The 20,548-nt window shown below is 46.3% G+C and overlaps 1 protein-coding gene across 4 annotated transcripts in view; it reads left to right on the top strand.

Annotated features, from left to right (window-relative positions):
• Positions 1-20,548, top strand: part of ARHGEF28 (Rho guanine nucleotide exchange factor 28) — a 418,990-nt gene that overhangs the window by 305,383 nt on the left and 93,059 nt on the right. For all 4 annotated transcript variants that reach the window (XM_063963865.1, XM_063963868.1, XM_063963866.1 and 1 more), the window contains 2 exons: positions 15,914-16,031; positions 17,759-18,013. In XM_063963865.1, the coding sequence (XP_063819935.1) occupies positions 15,914-16,031; positions 17,759-18,013 (373 nt within the window). The remainder of the gene's footprint in view (positions 1-15,913; positions 16,032-17,758; positions 18,014-20,548) is intronic.

Here is a 20,548-nt window from a genome sequence, read left to right as displayed (position 1 = left end):
GGCATTCAGGATCGGATCCTGGTGACCACGGACGCGAGCCTCCGAGGTTGGGGAGCAGTCACACAGGGAAGAAATTTCCAAGGCCTTTGGTCAAGTCAAGAGACTTGTCTTCACATCAACATCCTGGAACTAAGGGCCATATACAACGCCCTACGTCAAGCGGAGACCTTACTTCGCGACCGACCAGTTCTGATCCAGTCAGACAACGTCACCGCAGTAGCTCATGTAAACCGCCAGGGCGGCACAAGGAGCTGAGTGGCGATGGCGGAACCCACCAGAATTCTTCGCTGGGCGAAGAATCATGTAAGCGCACTGTCAGCAGTGTTCATTCCGGGAGTGGACAACTGGGAAGCAGACTTCCTCAGCAGACACGACATGCATCCGGGAGAGTGGGGACTTCGTCAGGAAGTCTTCGCACAGATTGCAAGTCGGTGGGGACTGCCCCAAATAGACATGATGGCGTCCTGTCTCAACAAAAAGCTACAAAGGTATTGCGCCAGGTCAAGAGATCCTCAGGCGGTAGCTGTGGACGCCCTAGTGACACCGTGGGTGTTCCAGTCGGTCTATGTATTCCCTCCTCTTCCTCTCATACCCAAGGTGTTGAGAATAATAAGAAAAAGAGGAGTGAGAACAATAATCATTATTCCGGATTGGCCACGAAGGGCCTGGTATCCGGATCTGCAGGAAATGCTCACAGAAGATCCGTGGCCTCTTCCTCTAAGACAGGACCTGTTGCAACAGGGTCCCTATCTGTTCCAAGACTTACCGCGGCTGCGTTTGACGGCGTGGCGGTTGAACGCCGGATCCTAGGGGAAAAAGGTATTCCGGATGAGGTCATTCCTACGCTAATAATGGCTAGGAAGGACGTGACATCTAAACATTATCACCGAATATGACGAAAATATGTTTCTTGGTGTGAAGCCAGGAATGCTCCTACGGAAGAATTCCATCTAGGCCGTTTTCTTCACTTCCTACAAACTGGAGTGAATTTGGGCCTAAAATTAGGCTCCATTAAAGTTCAGAATTTGGCCTTATCCATTTTCTTTCAAAAGGAATTGGCCTCTCTACCTGAAGTACAGACTTTTGTGAAGGGAGTACTGCATATTCAGCCTCCTTTTGTACCTCCGGTGGCACCTTGGGACCTTAACGTGGTGTTAAGTTTCCTTAAGTCACATTGGTTTGAACCACTTAGAACAGTGGAGTTGAAATATCTCACTTGGAAGGTGGTCATGTTGTTAGCCTTGGCTTCTGCTAGGCGAGTTTCGGAATTAGTGGCTTTATCACATAAAAGCCCCTATCTGGTTTTCCATATGGATAGAGCGGAATTGCGGACCCGTCCTCAATTCCTACCTAGGGTGGTCTCATCCTTTCATATGAACCAACCTATTGTCGTGCCTGTGGCTACACATGACTTGGCGGATTCTGAGTCCCTTGATGTGGTCAGGGCTTTGAAAATTGACGTGGCCAGAACGGCTAGGATCAGAAAAACAGAAGCACTGTTTGTCCTGTATGCTGCCAACAAGGTCGGCGGCCCTCCAAAGCAGACTATTGCTCACTGGATCTGTAACACGATTCAGCAGGCGCATTCTACGGCAGAATTGCCGTTACCAAAATCGGTTAAGGCCCATTCCACTAGGAAGGTGGGCTCATCTTGGGCGACTGCCCGAGGGGTCTCGGCACTACAGCTGTGCCGAGCTGCTACTTGGTCGGGGTCAAACACCTTAGCAAAGTTCTATAAGTTTGATACCCTGGCTGAGGAGGACCTCCTGTTTGCTCAATCGGTGCTGCAGAGTCATCCGCACTCTCCCGCCCGTTTGGGAGCTTTGGTATAATCCCCATGGTCTTTACGGAGTCCCAGCATCCTCTAGGACGTTAGAGAAAATAAGATTTTAAACCTACCGGTAAATCTTTTTCTCGTAGTCCGTAGAGGATGCTGGGCGCCCGTCCCAAGTGCGGACTTCTTCTGCAATACTTGTATATAGTTTTGCTTACATAAGGGTTATGTTATAGTTTTCATCGGTCTTGGACTGATGCTATGCTGTTTTCATACTGTTAACTGGTTAGTATATCACAAGTTATACGGTGTGATTAGTGTAGCTGGTATGAATCTTGCCTTGGATTAACAAAAATCCTTTCCTCATACTGTCCGTCTCCTCTGTGCACAGTTTCTCTAACACAGGTCTGGAGGAGGGGCATAGAGGGAGGAGCCAGTGCACACCCAGATCCAAAGTCTTTCTTAAAGTGCCCATGTCTCCTGCGGAGCCCGTCTATCCCCATGGTCCTTACGGAGTCCCAGCATCCTCTACGGACTACGAGAAAAAGATTTACCGGTAGGTTTAAAATCTTATTTTTCTTGACTCCATTGTTCTATGGGAAAATATACATTTATATAAAATTGGAACAGTCTCCTTTTGGGATCAGTTCAATGGTCCCCGTGTGTGTTACAAGTAGATGTTGGGGTCACTAACGTGAACTTATAACCTGCAGTCTTATGGGTATGGCTGATGTCCATAAACTGACAGACTACTTCATTGTGTGTAAACGAACCTGTACAATTTAGCGCCTTAAAGCATTAAACCGAGATGTGGCCAGAATACAGATGCCGGGATCCCGACCGCCAGAATGCCGGCAGCGCCGCCACAATTATTCCCCCTCTCGGGTGTCCACAACACGCATGGAGTGGGAATGGATCCGACTTCAATTGAACATACCCTTATATGTTCCTCTGAGGTCAAGTCACAGCAGACTGGTAATTGTCATATGGCTACTGCCTGCATAGGAGTGCACAATGTCCCCTATGTTATTTCCCCTGGTTATTTGGGACCATGGTACACTTTATATCCTGATGATGATCTACTATTTTGGGTGGCACTTTCAGGAGCTTGGTTATTTGGAAAATACTCTGTACTCATAATAATAGAAGTGAATCTGTTTTTATTTTGGTTTCTTATACCACTACCTCTTAGGGGTGGTAAACCAGTTGCCCATCTTTTCAGTACCTGGACATGGGTGAAAACTTCCCTTCATGGCAGTGAGGCGGGTACATTGAATTTAAATGATACTGATGTTGCTGTTGTAGTCTGCATCTAGCATTTTGGATGACCATATGAGTAAGGGTGCCCATATACTAGACGATATCATGAGCGGTATGGCCTTTTGCGACGTATCAGAACTACAAATCTTTCATAATAGTGCAGATCGTTCAGTTTCTGATAACGATAATGATCACGATGTGCGGTCCCACTGGTCGTTGGTCAGAGCTTCTGATCTCCCTGCTACAGGGAAGATCTGAAGCTATCATCAACGACAGCATGCTCCTGGATGTAGACACTCCCAGATCTTAAGATATATCATGTGTATTGTACTATATCGATTGCCCAGGACTGTTGGGAAGCTGCCGGGGGAGTTTAAGGGAAATCGTTAACGAGAAATCATCATTTACAGGTCGTCTAGTTTTTTATTGATCGCATCAGTGGAACTATTTTTTGTGAATACATTTGGAACAAAGATGCAGCATACTGTATGCTTGTGCTCTCCACAGAGATCTGAGACACAGGGCACGTAACCCACAGCTTGCAGATTACTGAGCCGTCAGCCTTCTGGCTGAAGCTTCTCCTAAATTAAGTGTAGTATACTGTATACACATATCTTAGTGAGGGCATTAGAAAAGAGTCATTGGAAGAATGTGCTGCTTGATCAATGTATATTAATGATGTCTGATAAGGTCTAGGTAAAGTAAGTCAGTAAGGTTAGACTAGAGGACACAGGGCCTAATTTAGACCTGATCGCAGCAGCAAATTTGTTAGCTAATGGCCAAAACCATGTGCACTGCAAAGGGGGGGGGGGGGGGGATATAACATGTGTAGAGAGAGTTAGATTTGGGTGGGTTATTTTGTTTCTGTGCAGGGTAAATACTGGCTGCTTTATTTTTACACTGCAATTTAGATTTCAGTTTGAACACACCCGACCCAAATCTAATTCTCTCTGCACATGGTATATCTGCCCCCTCCCCACAGTGCACATGGTTTTGCCCATTAGCTAACAAATTTGCTGCTGCGATCAGGTCTGAATTAGGCCCACTTAACGGTGGATAATTCATGGTATGGCACTAATGCAGCGCTAATAGATAGACAGTATACTGAAATAATTTCAAGAGTTTCAGGAACAAATTGGTATATCCCTAAACCCTCTTATCCCTATCTGCAGTTGGTGTAATGGTTAGCATTACTGCCTTACAGCACTGAAGTCTTCTGTACGATTCCAACCATGTGTGGCGTTTGTATATTCTCTCCATATTTGCCTGGGTTTTCACCAGGTGCTCTGGTTTCCTCCCACAGTTCAAAAACATACTGGTAGGTTAGGTGGTTTCTGCCAAAAAATTAATGTGGTAAGGAATATGGATTGTAAGCTCAGCTGGGTCAGGGACTGATGTGAATGGACATATATTCTCTGTAAAGCGCTGCAGAATATGTGTGCGCTAAATAAGTATCTGATAGCAATTGTGACATGTTCTTCTTATAGTAGTCGTTCAGTTTGGTAACATAATGCGTGCCATTGCCTATTGTTTAGTTACTGTTTAGTGTTCAAACTAACAAAGAAAAGGTTAATATGCGGATTATACTGTATAGCGAACTACAACACCACACGATTAGTGCAGAGGTTCTGTCTTTGAACATTAAATGGGAAGAAGGCACTGGGGTATAAAAGAAGAACAGGGGATGAAATAATTCAGGTTCTCTCCCAGGTCTCTCCAGATTGTGGACAGAGATTATCACAGATATGAATAATTTATAGGGTGTATCACGTTCCTCTTATGTCACACACATCTCAAGGAACGAAGTGTCACCTGTACTGTACATAGGTAATTTTATTGGTATCCGTTCAGATGGTCGACCATGTTATGGTCGACCATGTTATGGGTTCCGGTATGAATGGTCGATCACTATTGGTCAACATTGACATGGTCGACATGGACACATGGTCGACACATGAAAGGTCGACATGTGAAAAGGTCGACATGAGTATTTTAACTTTTCTCTGACGTCCTAAGTGGATGCTGGGACTCCGTAAGGACCATGGGGAATAGCGGCTCCGCAGGAGACAGGGCACAAAAGTAAAGCTTTAGGATCAGGTGGTGTGCACTGGCTCCTCCCCCTATGACCCTCCTCCAAGCCTCAGTTAGATTTTTGTGCCCGAACAAGAAGGATGCAGGCTAGGTGGCTCTCCTGAGCTGCTTAGAAGTAAAGTTTAAATAGGTTTTTTATTTTCAGTGAGACCTGCTGGCAACAGGCTCACTGCATCGAGGGACTAAGGGGAGAAGAAGCGAACTCACCTGCGTGCAGAGTGGATTGGGCTTCTTGGCTACTGGACATTAGCTCCAGAGGGACGATCACAGGTACAGCCTGGATGGGTCCCGGAGCCGCGCCGCCGGCCCCCTTACAGATGCTGAAGAGTGAAGAGGTCCAGAAATCGGCGGCAGAAGACGTTCCTGTCTTCATTAAGGTAGCGCACAGCACTGCAGCTGTGCGCCATTGCTCCCAGCACACTTCACACTGCGGTCACTGAGGGTGCAGGGCGGGGGGGGGGGGGCGCCCTGGGCAGCAATGTAAATACCTCCTATGGCAAAAAATACATCACATATAGCCCCTGGGCTATATGGATGTATTTAACCCCTGCCAGTTTTCCAGATAAAAGCGGGAGAAGAGCCCGTCGAGAAGGAGGCGGGGCCTATCTCCTCAGCACACGGCGCCATTTTCCCACACAGCTCCGCTGGTAGGAAGGCTCCCAGACTCTCCCCTGCACTGCACTACAGAAACAGGGTACAACAGAGAGGGGGGGCACTTATTTGGCTAAAAATATATATAAGCAGCTATAAGGGATAGACACTTATTATAAGGTTGTCCCTATACAGTTTATAGCGCTTTGGTGTGTGCTGGCAAACTCTCCCTCTGTCTCCCCAAAGGGCTAGTGGGGTCCTGTCCTCTATCAGAGCATTCCCTGTGTGTGCTGTGTGTCGGTACGTTTGTGTCGACATGTATGAGGAGAAAAATGATGTGGAGACGGAGCAGATTGTCTGTAATAGTGATGTCACCCCCTAGGGGGTCGACACCTGAGTGGATGTACTGTTGAAAATTACGTGACAGTGTCAGCTCTGTATAAAAGACAGTGGTTGACATGAGACAGCCGGCTACTCAGCTTGTGCCTGTCCAAACGTCTCATAGGCCGTCAGGGGCTCTACGTTACCTCAGATGGCAGATACAGACGCCGACACGGATACTGACTCCTGTGTCGACGGTGAAGAGACAACCGTGATTTCCAATAGGGCCACACGTTACATGATTGAGGCAAGGGAAAATGTTTACACATTTCTGATAATATGAGTACCACCAAAAAGGGGTATTATGTTTGGTGAGGAAAAACTACCTGTAGTTTTCCTGAATCTGAGAAATAAAATGAGGTGTGTGATGATGCGTGGGTTTCCCCCCGATAATTTCTAAAAAGTTATTGGCAGTATACCTTTTCCCGCCAGAGGTTAGGGTGCGTTGGGAAACACCCCCTAGGGGGGATAAGGCGCTCACACGCTTGTAAGAACAAGGGCTCTACCCTCTCCTGAGATGGCCGCCCTTAAGGATCCTGCTGATAGAAAGCAGGAGGGTATCCTAAAATGTATTTACACACATACTGGTGTTATACTGCGACCAGCAATCGCCTCAGCCTGGATGTGCAGTGCTGGGTTGGCGTGGTCGGATTCCCTGACTGGAAATATTGATATCCTAGATAAGGACAGTATATTATTGCCTATAGAGCATTTAAAATATATGCGAGATGCACAGCAGAATATTGCCGACTGGCATCAAGTATAAGTGCGTTGTCCAATTCTACCAGTAAAGTGGTCAGGTGAGGCGGATTCCAAACGGCATTTGGAAGTATTGTCTTAAAAAAGGGGACATTTGGGGTCGGTCTTTCAGACCTGGTGGCCACGGCAACAGCTGGGATATCCACGTTTGTACCCCAGGTCGCCTCTCAAAATAAGACGCAGTATTATCAGGCGCAGTCCTTTGTTGGCAAGCGGACAAAAGGTTCCTCTTTTCTGCTCGTGACAGAGGGAGAGGAAAAAGGCTACAGAGATGAGCCAGTTCCCAGGAACAGAAACCCTTTCCCGCCTCTGCCAAGCCCTCAGTATGATGCTAGGGCTTTACAAGCTCAGGCACGGTGGGGGCCCGTTCTCAATGAATTTCAGTGCGCAGTGGGCTCACTCGCAAGTAGACCCCTGGATCCTTCAGGTAATATTTCAGGGGTACAAATTGGAATTCGAGACGTCTCCCCCTCGCCGTTTCCAAAAGTCGGTTTTACCGACGTCTCCCTCTGACAGGGAGGCAGTTTTGGAAGCCATTCACAAGCTGTATTCCCAGCAGGTGATAATCAAGGTACCCCTCCTGCAAAAGGAAACGGGGTATTATTCCACACTATTGTGGTACCGAAGCCAGACGGCTCGGTGAGACCGATTCTAAATCTAAAATCTTTGAATACAGAGGTTCAAATTCAAGATTGAGTCACTCAGAGCAGTGATTGCGAACCTGGAAGAAGGGGACTACATGATGTCTCGGGACATCAAGGATGCTTACCTTCATGTCAAAAAAAAATAAAAATTTACCCTTCTCACCAAGGGTACCTCAGGTTATGGTACAGAACTGTCACTATCAGTTCAGACGCTGCCGTAGGGATGGTCCACGGCACCCCGGGTCTTTACTAAAGTAAGGACCGAAATGATGATATTCCTTCGAAGGAAGGGAATTTTAGTTATTCTTTACTTGGACGATTCCCTGATAAGGGTAAGATCCAGGGAACAGTTGGAGGTCAGTGTAGCACTATCTCAGGTAGTGTTGCGGCAGCACGATTGGATTCTCAATATTCCAAAATCGCAGCTGGTTCCGACGACTTGTCTTCTGTTCCTAGGGATGATCCTGGACACAGTCCAGAAAGAAGGTGTTTCTCCCGGAGGAGAAAGCCAGGGAGTTATCCGAGCTAGTCAGGAACCTCCTAAAACCGAGCCAAGTCTCAGTGCATCAATGCACAAGGGTTCTGTGTAAAAATGGTGGCTTCCTACGAAGCAATCCCATTTGGCAGATTCCACGCAAGGACTTTCCAGTGGGACCTACTGGAAAAATGGTCCGGGTCGCATCTTCAGATGCATCAGCGGATAACCCTGTCACCAAGGACAGGGGTATCCCTCCTGTGGTGGTTGCAGAGTGCTCATCTTCTAGAGGGCCGCAGATTCGGCATTCAGGACTGGGTCCTGGTGACCACGGATGCCAGCCTGCGAGGCTGGGGAGCAGTCACACAGGGAAGGAATATCCAGGGCTTATGGTCAAGCCTGGAGACATCACTTCACATAAATATCTGAAGCTAAGGGCCATTTACAATGCTCTAAGCTTAGCAAGACCTCTGCTTCAAGGTCAGCCGGTGTTGATCCAGTCGGACAACATTACGGCAGTCACCCGCGTAAACAGACAGGGTGCCACAAGAAGCAGGAGGGCAATGGCAGAAGCTGCAAGGATTCTTCGCTGGGCGGAAAACCATGTGATAGCACTGTCAACAGTATTCATTCCGGGAGTGGACAACTGGGAAGCAGATTTCCTCAGCACGACCTCCACCCGGGAGAGTGGGAACTTCACCCAGAAGTCCTCCACATGATTATAAACCGTTGGGAAAAACTCGACAGGTATTGCGCCAGGTCAAGGGACCCTCAGTCAATAGCTGTAAAGGCTCTGGTAACACCGTGGGTGTACCAATCAGTGTATGGGTTCCCTCCTCTGCCTCTCATACCCAAGGTACTGAGATTGATAAGATGGAGAGGAGTAAGCACTATATTCGTGGCTCCGGTTTGGCCAAGAAGGACTTGGTAACCGGAACTTCAAGAGATGCTCACGGAGGATCCGTAACCTCTACCTCTAAGAAGGGACCTGCTCCAGCAAGGACCCTGTCTGTTCCAAGACTTACCGCGGCTGCGTTTGACGGCATGGCGGTTGAACGCCGGATCCTGAAGGAAAAAGGCATTCCGGATGAAGTCATCCCTATCCTGATCAAAGCCAGGAAGGATGTAACCGCAAAACATTATCACTGCATTTGGCGAAAATATGTTGCGTGGTGCGAGGCCAGTAAGGCCCGACAGAGGAAATTCGACGATTCCTACATTTCCTGCAAACAGGAGTGTCTATGGGCCTGAAATTGGGGTCCATTAAGGTTCAAATTTCGGCTCTGTCAATTTTCTTCCAAAAAGAACTAGCTTCAGTCCCTGAAGTTCAGACGTTTGTAAAAGGGGTACTGCATATACAGTCTCCTTTGGTGCCTTCAGTGGCACCTTGGGATCTCAATGTAGTTTTTGGGTCCCAAAAGTCACATTGGTTTGACCCACTTAAATCTATGGAGTTAAAATATCTCACAGGAAAAGTGGTCATGCTGTTGGCTCTGGCCTGGGCCAGGCGCGTGTCAGAATTGGCGGCTTTATCCTGTAAAAGCCCTTATCTGATTTTCCATTCGGACAGGGCGGAATTGAGGACTCGTCCTCAGTTTCTCCCTAAGGTGGTTTCAGCGTCCACCTGAACCAACCTATTGTGGTGCCTGCGGCTACTAGGGACTTGGAGGACTCCAAGTTGCTAGACGTTGTCAAGGCCGGAAAATATATGTTTCCAGGACGGCTGGAGTCAGAAAATCTGACTCGCTGTTCATCCTGTATGCACCCAACAAGCTGGGTGCTCCTGCTTCTAAGCAGACGATTGCTCGTTGGATTTGTAGTACAATTCAGCTTGCACACTCTGTGGCAGGCCTGCCACAGCCAAAATCTGTTAAAGCCCATTCCACAAGGAAAGTGGGCTCATCTTGGGCGGCTGCCCGAGGGGTCTCGGCTTTACAACTTTGCCGAGCAGCTACTTGGTCAGGGGCAAACACGTTTGCTAAATTCTCCAAATTTGATACCCTGGCTGAGGAGGACCTGGAGTTCTCTCATTCGGTGCTGCAGAGTCATCCGCACTCTCCCGCCCGTTTGGGAGCTTTGGTATAATCCCCATGGTCCTTACGGAGTCCCAGCATCCACTTAGGACGTCAGAGAAAATAAGAATTTACTTACCGATAATTCTATTTCTCGTAGTCCGTAGTGGATGCTGGGCGCCCATCCCAAGTGCGGATTGTCTGCAATACTTGTATATAGTTATTGTTACAATAACATCGGGTTGTTTATTGTTGTGAGCCATCTTTCAGAGGCTCCTACGTTTTTATCATACTGTTAACTGGGTTCAGATCACAAGTTGTATGGTGTGATTGGTGTGGCTGGTATGAGTCTTACCCGGGATTCAAAATCCTTCCTTATTATGTACGCTCGTCCGGGCACAGTATCCTAACTGAGGCTTGGAGGAGGGTCATAGGGGGAGGAGCCAGTGCACACCACCTGATCCTAAAGCTTTACTTTTGTGCCCTGTCTCCTGCGGAGCCGCTATTCCCCATGGTCCTTACGGAGTCCCAGCATCCACTACGGACTACGAGAAATAGAATTATCGGTAAGTAAATTCTTATTTTTTTTTCTTTTGGGGAACTTGTCCATACTTTACGATCCACGTGGACTACGATTGGAACGGTAATCTGTGCCGAGCGAAGCGGTAGCGGAGCGAAGGCACCATGCCCGAAGCATGGCGAGCGAAGCGGTGCACTAATTGGGGTTCCCAGTCACTTTACGCAAAAAACGACACAAAAAAAGTTTTTCATGTGTCGACCATGTGTCCATGTCGACCAATAGTGGTCGACCTAATGACTGTCGACCATAACATGGTCGACCATTCATACCGGAACCCATTTTATTCACCATCTATGGAGATGGCATAAGTTACTAATCCGCTCTGTAGGCTTCCAGAATTCAGTGCCTATTTGTAATGTCTTTGGACTGTATACTTAATTAGCAGTAATGCCTGCCTGAGTTATACTGCTATTGGGGTGGGGGGGTGTGAGGGAAGCAGGGAGGGGGGGATGGGGGCAGTCTGTGTTAATGTCAAACATGCAAAAAAAGGTAAACCGTATTACATAAAGACATCTGAGTACGGTAAGTGCATACTCTCCATCATTTTAAACATAAAAATCGGTACAAATTAGAAAAGGGGGCGTAGCCACGGTTCCTTTTCCTATACTTTCAATGGAGCGCCAAAAATCTGTACAGACCATAAAAAAAAGGTACTGTACCTGCTAAAAATGTACAGTTGGAGGGTATGTAAGTGTGACGCATAGGTATCAATCCTGCAGACCCTGCATATAACTATAGACTGTTAAATATTTTCAAATCATAGTCAGACGGGGCGCAGGCTACCTTACCTAGCCGTTTTGAGTGACTATACTGGGAGCTGTAGTTTAGTGTTAAAAATTTGGGTGACAGATGACCGGTTTATTGAATAAAGACATGCATCGCCTACTTCTGTGACTTTACAAGTTGGAGAGAAGTTGTACTGAGGAAAAAGTTGGCTGTTTGGCTGGTGTAGGGGAAAAGTTGGTTAGATGTGTGGGGCAGTGTTTTAGTTGGTCAGTTGGATAGGTGGAGGAAAGTTGCTCTGCTTTATGGCCCACATTACTGTGCATGTAAATGTAATTGGCATATCTCATTTCGATCTGTAGTTCTTTCTTTTAGCTTCAACTTCATTATACAAAGAAATTCTTAAAATAACAGGAGGTGAGGTGATGTCTGGTTGTTATTGCCAGTAACTTGTCAGTGGAAAATCCAAGTTATTTCTTATACTGCGGATCCTCCCTGTGGCCACTAGAGAGAATGCACCATAGTGCTCTGCCACCCAGAATACAGTGAAGCATGCCATACATCAGTGGGGTAAATACCCGACGGCGGACTCCGATGATCAGCAGTTTCTTGGGGGGTGGGGGATGTTGAGAGTTCAGCAAAATACATGTTAAAAATACACAATTCTGAACATTTTGGGTCGGTATTGCTAAATCAATATTTTCCAATTACAACATGTTGGATTTGCTGATTTTTATTATTATTTATTCGTTAACAGTTTCTTATATACAGACAGACATAGAGGTAGGAAGGCCCTGCTCACAAGCTTACAGTCTATAGGGAAATAGGCATTGATACACAAGGATAGATGCTACCTATTGCATAATGGTCCACCAGATTGCAAAAGTTCTTAATGGGCTATATGATATAGTCACCCAGCAATGTTGGCCAAGGGTCCGGAGGGTGTGAAAGTGAAGTAAGATAAAATATGTGAGGTTATGTGTGGACCGTACAGAGGGGATGTAATTAGATAGGGAGGCATTGAAGGTTATGTGGGTGATTCCGGAATTTGATAAGCTTGCCTGAAAAAGTGAGTTTTCAGGGAACATTTGAAGGTTTGGAGACTAGAGGGGAGTCTTCTTGTGCATGTGGAGGGCGGTGAGTGGGTGAAGCCCGGATAAAATCTTGTAATTTTGAGTGAGAGCAAGTAATGCGTGTGGATGAGAGATGCAGATCTTGTGCAGAGTGGAGAGGTTGGGTTGGGAAATATTTTGAGATGAGTGAACAGATGTATGTTGGTGCAGTTTGGTTAATAACCTTGTATGTAAGTAAAAGTATTTTATACTGAATACGGTGGAATACTGTTCACCAATGGAAGGACTGACAGAGCGGATCCGCAGACGATGAATGTCTAGCGTGCAGCTGCATTCAAAATGGATTGTAGTGGTGAGAGTCTATCTTTGGAAAGACCAGTCAGCAGACTATTACAATAATCAATACGGGAGATAATGAGAACGTGGATTAGAGTTTTTGCTGTGTCTTGTGTAAGATATGGTCGTATTTTGGATATGTTTCTTGGATGTATATAACATGACTTTGAGACATATTGGGGGGAATTCAAATGTTTGAAAAGTCAGTTGGGTGTCTGCTTATTCCTATCTAATGGACAGGAATAAACAGACACCCAACCAACTTTTCAAACATTTGAATTCCCCCCATTGAATGTGGGGAAGAAAGGAGAGTTCAGAGTCAAGAATGACACCTAGGCGGTGATCTTGTGGGGTAGGATTGATTGTTGAGTTATCAACAGTGATAGAGAGATCTGGTTGGTAACTATTATTGGCCAGTGGAAATATTATTTATTCTGTTTTGGAAATATTAAGTTTGAGGTGGTGAGATGACATCCAAGATGAAATGGCAGAAAAGCATTCAGTGACACGGCCCAATACAGATGGTGACAAATCAGGGGAGGATAGGTAGTTTTGAGTATCATCCACATACAGATGATACTGAAATCTGAAGGAGCTGATTAGATTGCCAAGAGATGTGGTATAGATTGAAAAAAGCAGAGGACCTAAGGCAAAGAGGAGGTGGAATCGGAGAAATGAACACTAAAAGAGCAATTGAGAGCAAAGAAAGGTCTGTGCCCTGGAGACCTAGGGATTGTAGTGTTTTTATGAGAAGAGGGTGGTCAACAGTGTTAAAAGCAGCCGAGAGATCAAGCAGAATAAGAAGTGAGTAATGGCCTCATTTTTTAAAACAATCATCGGCAGGATTGTGCCAATTTATTGTTGGTGTGTGGGCTATATGAAATTTGTCACAAAGATATCATTCATGTAGGGCTAGTTTGCAATATCTCACTATGGGGGTCATTCCGACCCGATCGCTCGCTGCAGTTTATTGCAGCGCAGTGATCGGGTTGGAACTGCGCCGGCGCATGCCGGACGGTCAAAGGCCGTCGTTCCCTAGCAATCGCATCTGCCTGATTGACAGGCAGAGGCGGTCACTGGGCGGGAGGGGGCGGCACGGCGGCGTTTGGCCGCCGTTATGGGGGGCGCTGTCCGGCCAAAGCAGGCGTGGCCAGACCGTGTGGGGGGGCGGGCCGCAGCGACTGGGTGACGTCACACGCAGCCGCTGCAACCAGGGGCAGCGTTGATCAACTCCCGGCCAGCCGCAGGAGCTGTCCTGGCCGGGAGTTACTCCAAAAGTACAGAAGCATCGCCTCTGTGCGATGCCTTTGTACTTGTGCGGGGGGTGCTGGACTGACATGCGGGGCGGACTAGCCCTGTTCTGGGTGTCCCCCCGCATGTCAGGGAAGATGATCGTAGCTGTGCTAAATTTAGCACAGCTATGATCAACTCGGAATGACACCCTATGTCCCTATTGAGTATCTTTGCTGAATAAACAATGGTATGTATACATTAAGCGCCTGAGTCAGACACACATGTAGCCGCTTTCCCGTCCGGCGGTGGCAGCTGCCTGCTTTCTATCTTATGCTTATGTGAGAACCAGCTCGCCTATGCCGGTCGTTTCTTTTTGTTTTTGTTTTTTTAAACATAATTTTTATTAGTGAGATCATAGAATCAGACAGAGATCAACATGTTTTAGTCATAACATAATACATTACAAACATAGTTTAAAAAGTGGCATTCATAGAGAGAACCAAAACATATGATCTATTTTTAACCCAGAAGTCGGGTAATAAAGTATAGAAAGAATGTCAGCCAGTAGAGAGAGTAACCAACAGAGACTGAAGAGTAAAAAGGTGAAAAAAAGAAAGAAAGAAAGGAATAGAAGTATAGAATAGTATCCCCAGGAGGTGTCCATCAATTAAATCTAAAATTATCATATACTGCACAGGGCGTTACAGGTTGAAGGGCGAAGGGGCATTTTGGGTAGCCAGCCACGGGCTCCATATTTTATCAAGCGACTTAGAGGAACATTTAATTGTACTAGTAATATATTCCATACGGTAAACATACCAGATACAAGATATTATAGACTGCAAGGAAGGAGGAGCGGGGTTTTTCCAGTCCACTGCCAATTGACATGTCATAGCAGAGACCACATGGCGCAGCAGTTTATTTTGATATTTTATCAGCGCTGGCAGGTTCAGGGGAAGGAGGATATATTTAGGATCGTAAGTAATAAGAATCTGTAGTAAGCTAGAAATAAGATTAATTACATCTCTCCAGATAGTCACAATTTTAGGGCATGACCACCATATATGTATAAAAGAGCCCTCCGCACCGCATCCTCTCTAACATCTGTCCAATGTGTCCGGGTACATTCTGCTCAAATGAGAGGGTACATAATACCATCTATATAATAATTTATAGACGTTCTCCTTAACCCTGACGCAAATGGAGCCAGAAGCCGCATTTTCCCAGGCTTCAGACCATTCCTCATCGTCTAAGGCCGAACCCAAGTCCGTTTCTCATGCTCTCTCATGAGGATCACGCTGAGAAGATGGCTCCCCATTAAGGGTGGTATATAAGAGGGAGATTAAACCCTTGGTTGAGTGACGTCTGAAACATAAGGTCTTAAATGTAGTCAAGGGTCTGCTAGAGAGGATGCGGCTCAGTGAGGAATGACAGTGCCTAAGTTGTAAAAATTGATAGCGATACCTGGAGGGAATGTTAATATCTTCTTGAATCTGGGAAAATTGAGGAAAGCTAGAGTCCCTAGTGATATCGTTCAGATACAATATACCTCTGTCCTGCCAAGGGGCAAATAATAGTTTGTGTTTATGCCTGTCGTTTTTATATCCGCTGTCGTCACCTTAAGTAGTGTTACTTAGACCTAATACATGACGCTCTCATGAGACGGATCAGTTCCATGTGATCACGTGGTTGCCGTCAAAGAAATACCCATTTCACGGAGGAAGTGATCTGGATGGATCACTCCGTCTGCTTTTACATCCTCCATCCATGTGCGTAAGCATGGTGCGGTGTATGCACAGTCTGCAATTGCTTTCTATGATGTGTTCGCTGTTTGCAGGTATCTGCGAGATACATCTGTATTTGGACTTATGTGCATCTCAGCATCAGGCCCTTATATTTGTGCATTAGACAGCAGTTGTATTATATCCACGTCCTTTATATGTCATTGAGAAATCAGTAAGAAGTTATGTTGTGCTTATAGGAGACAAACAGTAATCTACAGGCTCGTCGCCGGGGGATCCCTGAATGCATACTCCTCGTAACACAGCGCATCACCAAGTACCCGGTGCTGGTGGAGAGGATATTGCGCTATACACCAGGTCAGTACCGTAGACATCACTGGTCTAAAGGCAAGCTCTTACTACCCTACCCTGCAAGTAGAGTGCATCCTGCGCTAAGTGGAGGATGTCACTTTCACACTGACCCTTTTTCAGTGAAGTCACGAGTTGATAACATGCATTTGTGTGAATGACCTCTGACCATGAAATACAGATGTTTCAAGTATCCACTTGGCTATATTAGTTATAGATTGTGTTATCCAGAGCACTTAATCCGGAGGTGACTTAAAAATAATCTTTGAGTGTGCATTAGGTTTAGTATATCCTACTTGGAGCGGTATACTTTCTACTAATAGATATTCGATAGAGACTGTGGACCTAATTCAGACCTGATCGCACCTTTGTGAATTGGCAGAGGCTTGCAATCGGATAGTTGCCGCCTAGATAGAGTGAAATACCCACCCCGTGTAAGTCTGCATACGCCATGCGAAAAGCTTTGCAAATGCTGGTCGCCTGCAAATCCATTTGCAACTCACTCACCCATCGAATGATTTTTCCAGTCTGTGCGTAAAGAAAGAAACAGGCTGATCAAGGCCAGAGCTGACATCACACACACACCCTCCCAGAAAACGCTTGAGAACCCCTGCGTTTTTCCATGCACTCCCAGAAAATGGGCAGTTTCCACCCCCAATAGCCGTCTTTCTGTCAATCAACCTGCGTTCGTCTAGCGATAAAAAAACAAAAGCTGGATTTTTTCACAGTTTGGCTTAACAGATTATTACGCATGTTCAGTCATTCGATAATCGGCTGCTGTGTGATTTCGCACAACAGCGATCAGGTCTGAATTAAGCCCTACTAACATTAATGCAAATATTAACACACAGAAATTTAGTAATTGCATTTATCTGCCTACATGTCTGTAACTAGATTAATAAGTAATAACCATTAGTTTTGTAAAATGGGCATGTCATTATAAGCCCAGCACTGCGGACAAGGCTGCTTTCTTGTTTGGTTCCTATCGAGTAGAACGTGAGCTAGCATTGTACAGATTTATCCTTATTAATGGTAGATTCATTATATAGGGTTTGAGCAGCATAAATTGGTGAGTGGGAGAGAGAAGCACACACATGGTAAAGGCTTTGGTCAGGCCCTATAAAATCACATGCAAAATAGATTAACACTTCTTTCATAATAAGGGTTATTATGAATAATTTTATATAACGAATTGCTTATTGCACCGGTTCATGTGATGTGCTTCAAGTTCTTAGAGATCTATAAGTGCTTTCACTAGTCTGAGCCTGTACAAGTCACAACAAATGTTCCTTATGGGTGTAGTATGGTATGCCGGCGGCCAGGAGCCCGACCGCCGGCATACCGACAGCGTGGCGAGCGCAAATGAGCCCCTTGCGGGCACGGTGGCGATGCTATATTTATTCTCCCTCCAGGGGGGTCGTGGACCCCCACGCGGGAGAAAATCTGTCGGTATGCCAGCTGTCGGGATTCCGGCGCCGGTGTACTGAGTGCCGGGATCCCGACAGTCGGCAACCAGAAGTCCACCCGTTCCTTATCACAGTGACTGTTATGATGTAGTCAGGATGGTTAATCTTTATGCGTCCATCCGTCCATCCGTCAATCCATCCATCCATATATATAGGGCTGCAATGTTGTCTGTATTGGGTTACTGTTGATCTGAATTATTCTAGCACCTGTACTCTGTTTCTGGTGCTGCATGTGACATCTCTTAACATTTGCTCCTGCCTGACTTCTAGAGGCGACGGAGGAACACAAGGACCTGTGCCGAGCCCTCATCCTAATTAAGGACATGATCGCTGCTGTAGATTTAAGAGTCAGTGAGTTTGAAAGAAAACAAAAGCTGGAAGAGTTTGTAAATAAGATTGAAAATAAGACATTGACAAAAATGAAGAATGGGCGTGTGTTTACAAAGCAGGATATAAGGAGCAATGAGCAGGTGCTTCTTCACGAGGGCGTCATCCTGTGGAAAACTGCCACTGGGAGATTTAAAGGTATTTGTAGAAGTACTTGTCGTTTACACTGATACCGGGAGATCTGCATGCAACGCTAGGACTCATAAGATCTAATTTGTTCACTTCCAATAGAACCTACAGATCAACTTACCCCAAATGTTCTTATTTAAAGGTTTTATCTTTCACTTTTCTAAGGTGATAAAACACACAGGCAGCCTGCACACGTATGACCTGCACTCAAGCATGCGTGCAACATACACATCACATGTTTACACCACACAAACATTTCTAAATATACAGGTACATTCCAATTTAAAGGAAGTTGGTGGGGACTGTCAGAACGTCTGTTGAGTGCATAGAACATCTCATTTCTGACGCCAGCAATCACTAAATTCAGCCACTGATACATGGTGGGTTCTCTGGGAATTTTGTTACTGGCAGAAAAAGAAATATGCAAGAACCTATCCGAATTATGTGGAATGTGTAAAAAAAACCCAAAATAAAACAAGAAGCAAATGGTGTGTATTGCAGGACAGAGAATGTCAGAGGGACAGGCTCATATAGAAAGCAGGGCTGGACACATTCATCCAAATATTTGGGACTAGAGGAAAAGTTAGATGCGGTAGACCAGCACGTTTCAGCAGTAACCAGCATGTGCCATCAGTGCCAGATCCTGACATATCCATACTGCCTCCTTGTCCTCACAAATTGTGTCTCCCACTCTCCCTCATTAATGTGGTCAGTTGCGTTCCATGTATCTTTCCTTCCCGTTTTTCTTCAACACCTTCTATCCCTCTTTTCATGCTTCTTCTCATTTTCCTGGTCTCCCTTTATCCCTGTTTTTACCACCCACCACTCCGTTTTGATTCCCTTTCTGTTTCATCTTCATTTGCTTTATTTGGTATCTTCCTCACCATCCCATTTTTAGTCCCCACATGGCTCATGCCACTATTTTTAATTTCTCTAACGTCCTAGAGGATGCTGGGGACTCCGTAAGGACTATAGGGATAGACGGGCTCCGCAGGAGACATGGGCACTTTAAGAAAGACTTTAGTTCTGGGTGTGCACTGGCTCCTCCCTCTATGCCCCTCCTCCAGACCTCAGTTTGATACTGTGCCCAGTGGAGACTGGGTGCTTTTCAGGAGCTCTCCTGAGCTTTCTGACAGAAAGTATTTTGTTAGGTTTTTTATTTTCAGGGAGCCTGCTGGCAACAGACTCCCTGCTTCGAGGGACTGAGGGGAGAGAAGCAGACCTACTCTCTGAGTTGCAAGGTCCTGCTTCTTAGGCTACTGGACACCATTAGCTCCAGAGGGATTGGTACGCAGGATCTCACCCTCGCCGTCCGTCCCAGAGCCGCGCCGCCGTCCTCCTCGCAGAGCCGGAAGATAGAAGGCGGGTGAGTATGAGAAGAAAAGAAGACTTCAGAGGCGGCAGATGACTTCATGATCTTCACTGAGGTAACGCACAGCACTGCAGCTGTGCGCCATTGCTCCCATACACCTCACATACTCCGGTCACTGTAAGGGTGCAGGGCGCAGGGGGGGTTGCCCTGGGCAGCAATATAAACCTCTTTTTGGCAAAAATATAACATATATACAGCTGGGCACTGTATATATGTATGAGCCCCTGCCAATTTTACAGTTTAAGCGGGACAGAAGCCCGCCGCCGAGGGGGCGGGGCTTCTCCCTCAGCACTCACCAGCGCCATTTTTTCTCCACAGCACCGCTGAGAGGAAGCTCCCCGGACTCTCCCCTGCTTATACCACGGTAGACAAGAGGGTTGAAAAGAGAGGGGGGGCACATAATTCGGCGCAAATTACATACAGCAGCGCTACTTGGTAAACATTAAGTTACTGTGTTATTCCTGGGTTATATAGCGCTGGGGTGTGTGCTGGCATACTCTCTCTCTGTCTCTCCAAAGGGCCTTGTGGGGGAACTGTCTTCAGAAAGAGCATTCCCTGTGTGTGTGGTGTGTCGGTACGCGTGTGTCGACATGTCTGAGGAAGAAGGCTATGTTAGAGAGGAGCGGGAGCAAATGAATGTGGTGTCTCCGCCGACAGCGCCGACACCTGACTGGATGGATATGTGGAATGTTTTAAATGCTAGTGTAAACTCATTGCACAAAAGATTAGACAAGGCTGAAGCTTTGGGACAGTCAGGGTCTCAACCCATGCCTGATCCTATGTCGCAGGGACCGTCAGAGTCTCATAAGCGCCCACTATCCCAGATTGTTGACAGATACTGACACGGATTCTGACTCCAGTGTCGATTACGATGATGCAAAGTTACAGCCAAAATTGGCAAAATCCATTCGATATATGATTATGGCAATAAAAGATGTTTTGCACATCACAGAGGAACCCCCTGTCCCTGACAAGAGGGTACATATGTACAAGGGTAAGAAGCCTGAGGTAACCTTCCCCCCTCACACGAGCTGAACGAGTTATGTGAAAAAGCTTGGGAATCTCCAGATAAAAGACTGCAGATTTCCAAAAGGATTCTTATGGCGTATCCTTTCCCGTCAACGGATAGGTTACGATGGGAATCCTCCCCTAGGGTGGACAAAGCATTAACA

The sequence above is a fragment of the Pseudophryne corroboree genome, chromosome 1 (assembly GCF_028390025.1).
Source record: "Pseudophryne corroboree isolate aPseCor3 chromosome 1, aPseCor3.hap2, whole genome shotgun sequence".
NCBI classification, from domain to species: domain Eukaryota; kingdom Metazoa; phylum Chordata; class Amphibia; order Anura; family Myobatrachidae; genus Pseudophryne; species Pseudophryne corroboree.
Note: the sequence above shows the minus strand (reverse complement) of the source record. Positions and strands in the feature narration are given on the sequence as shown.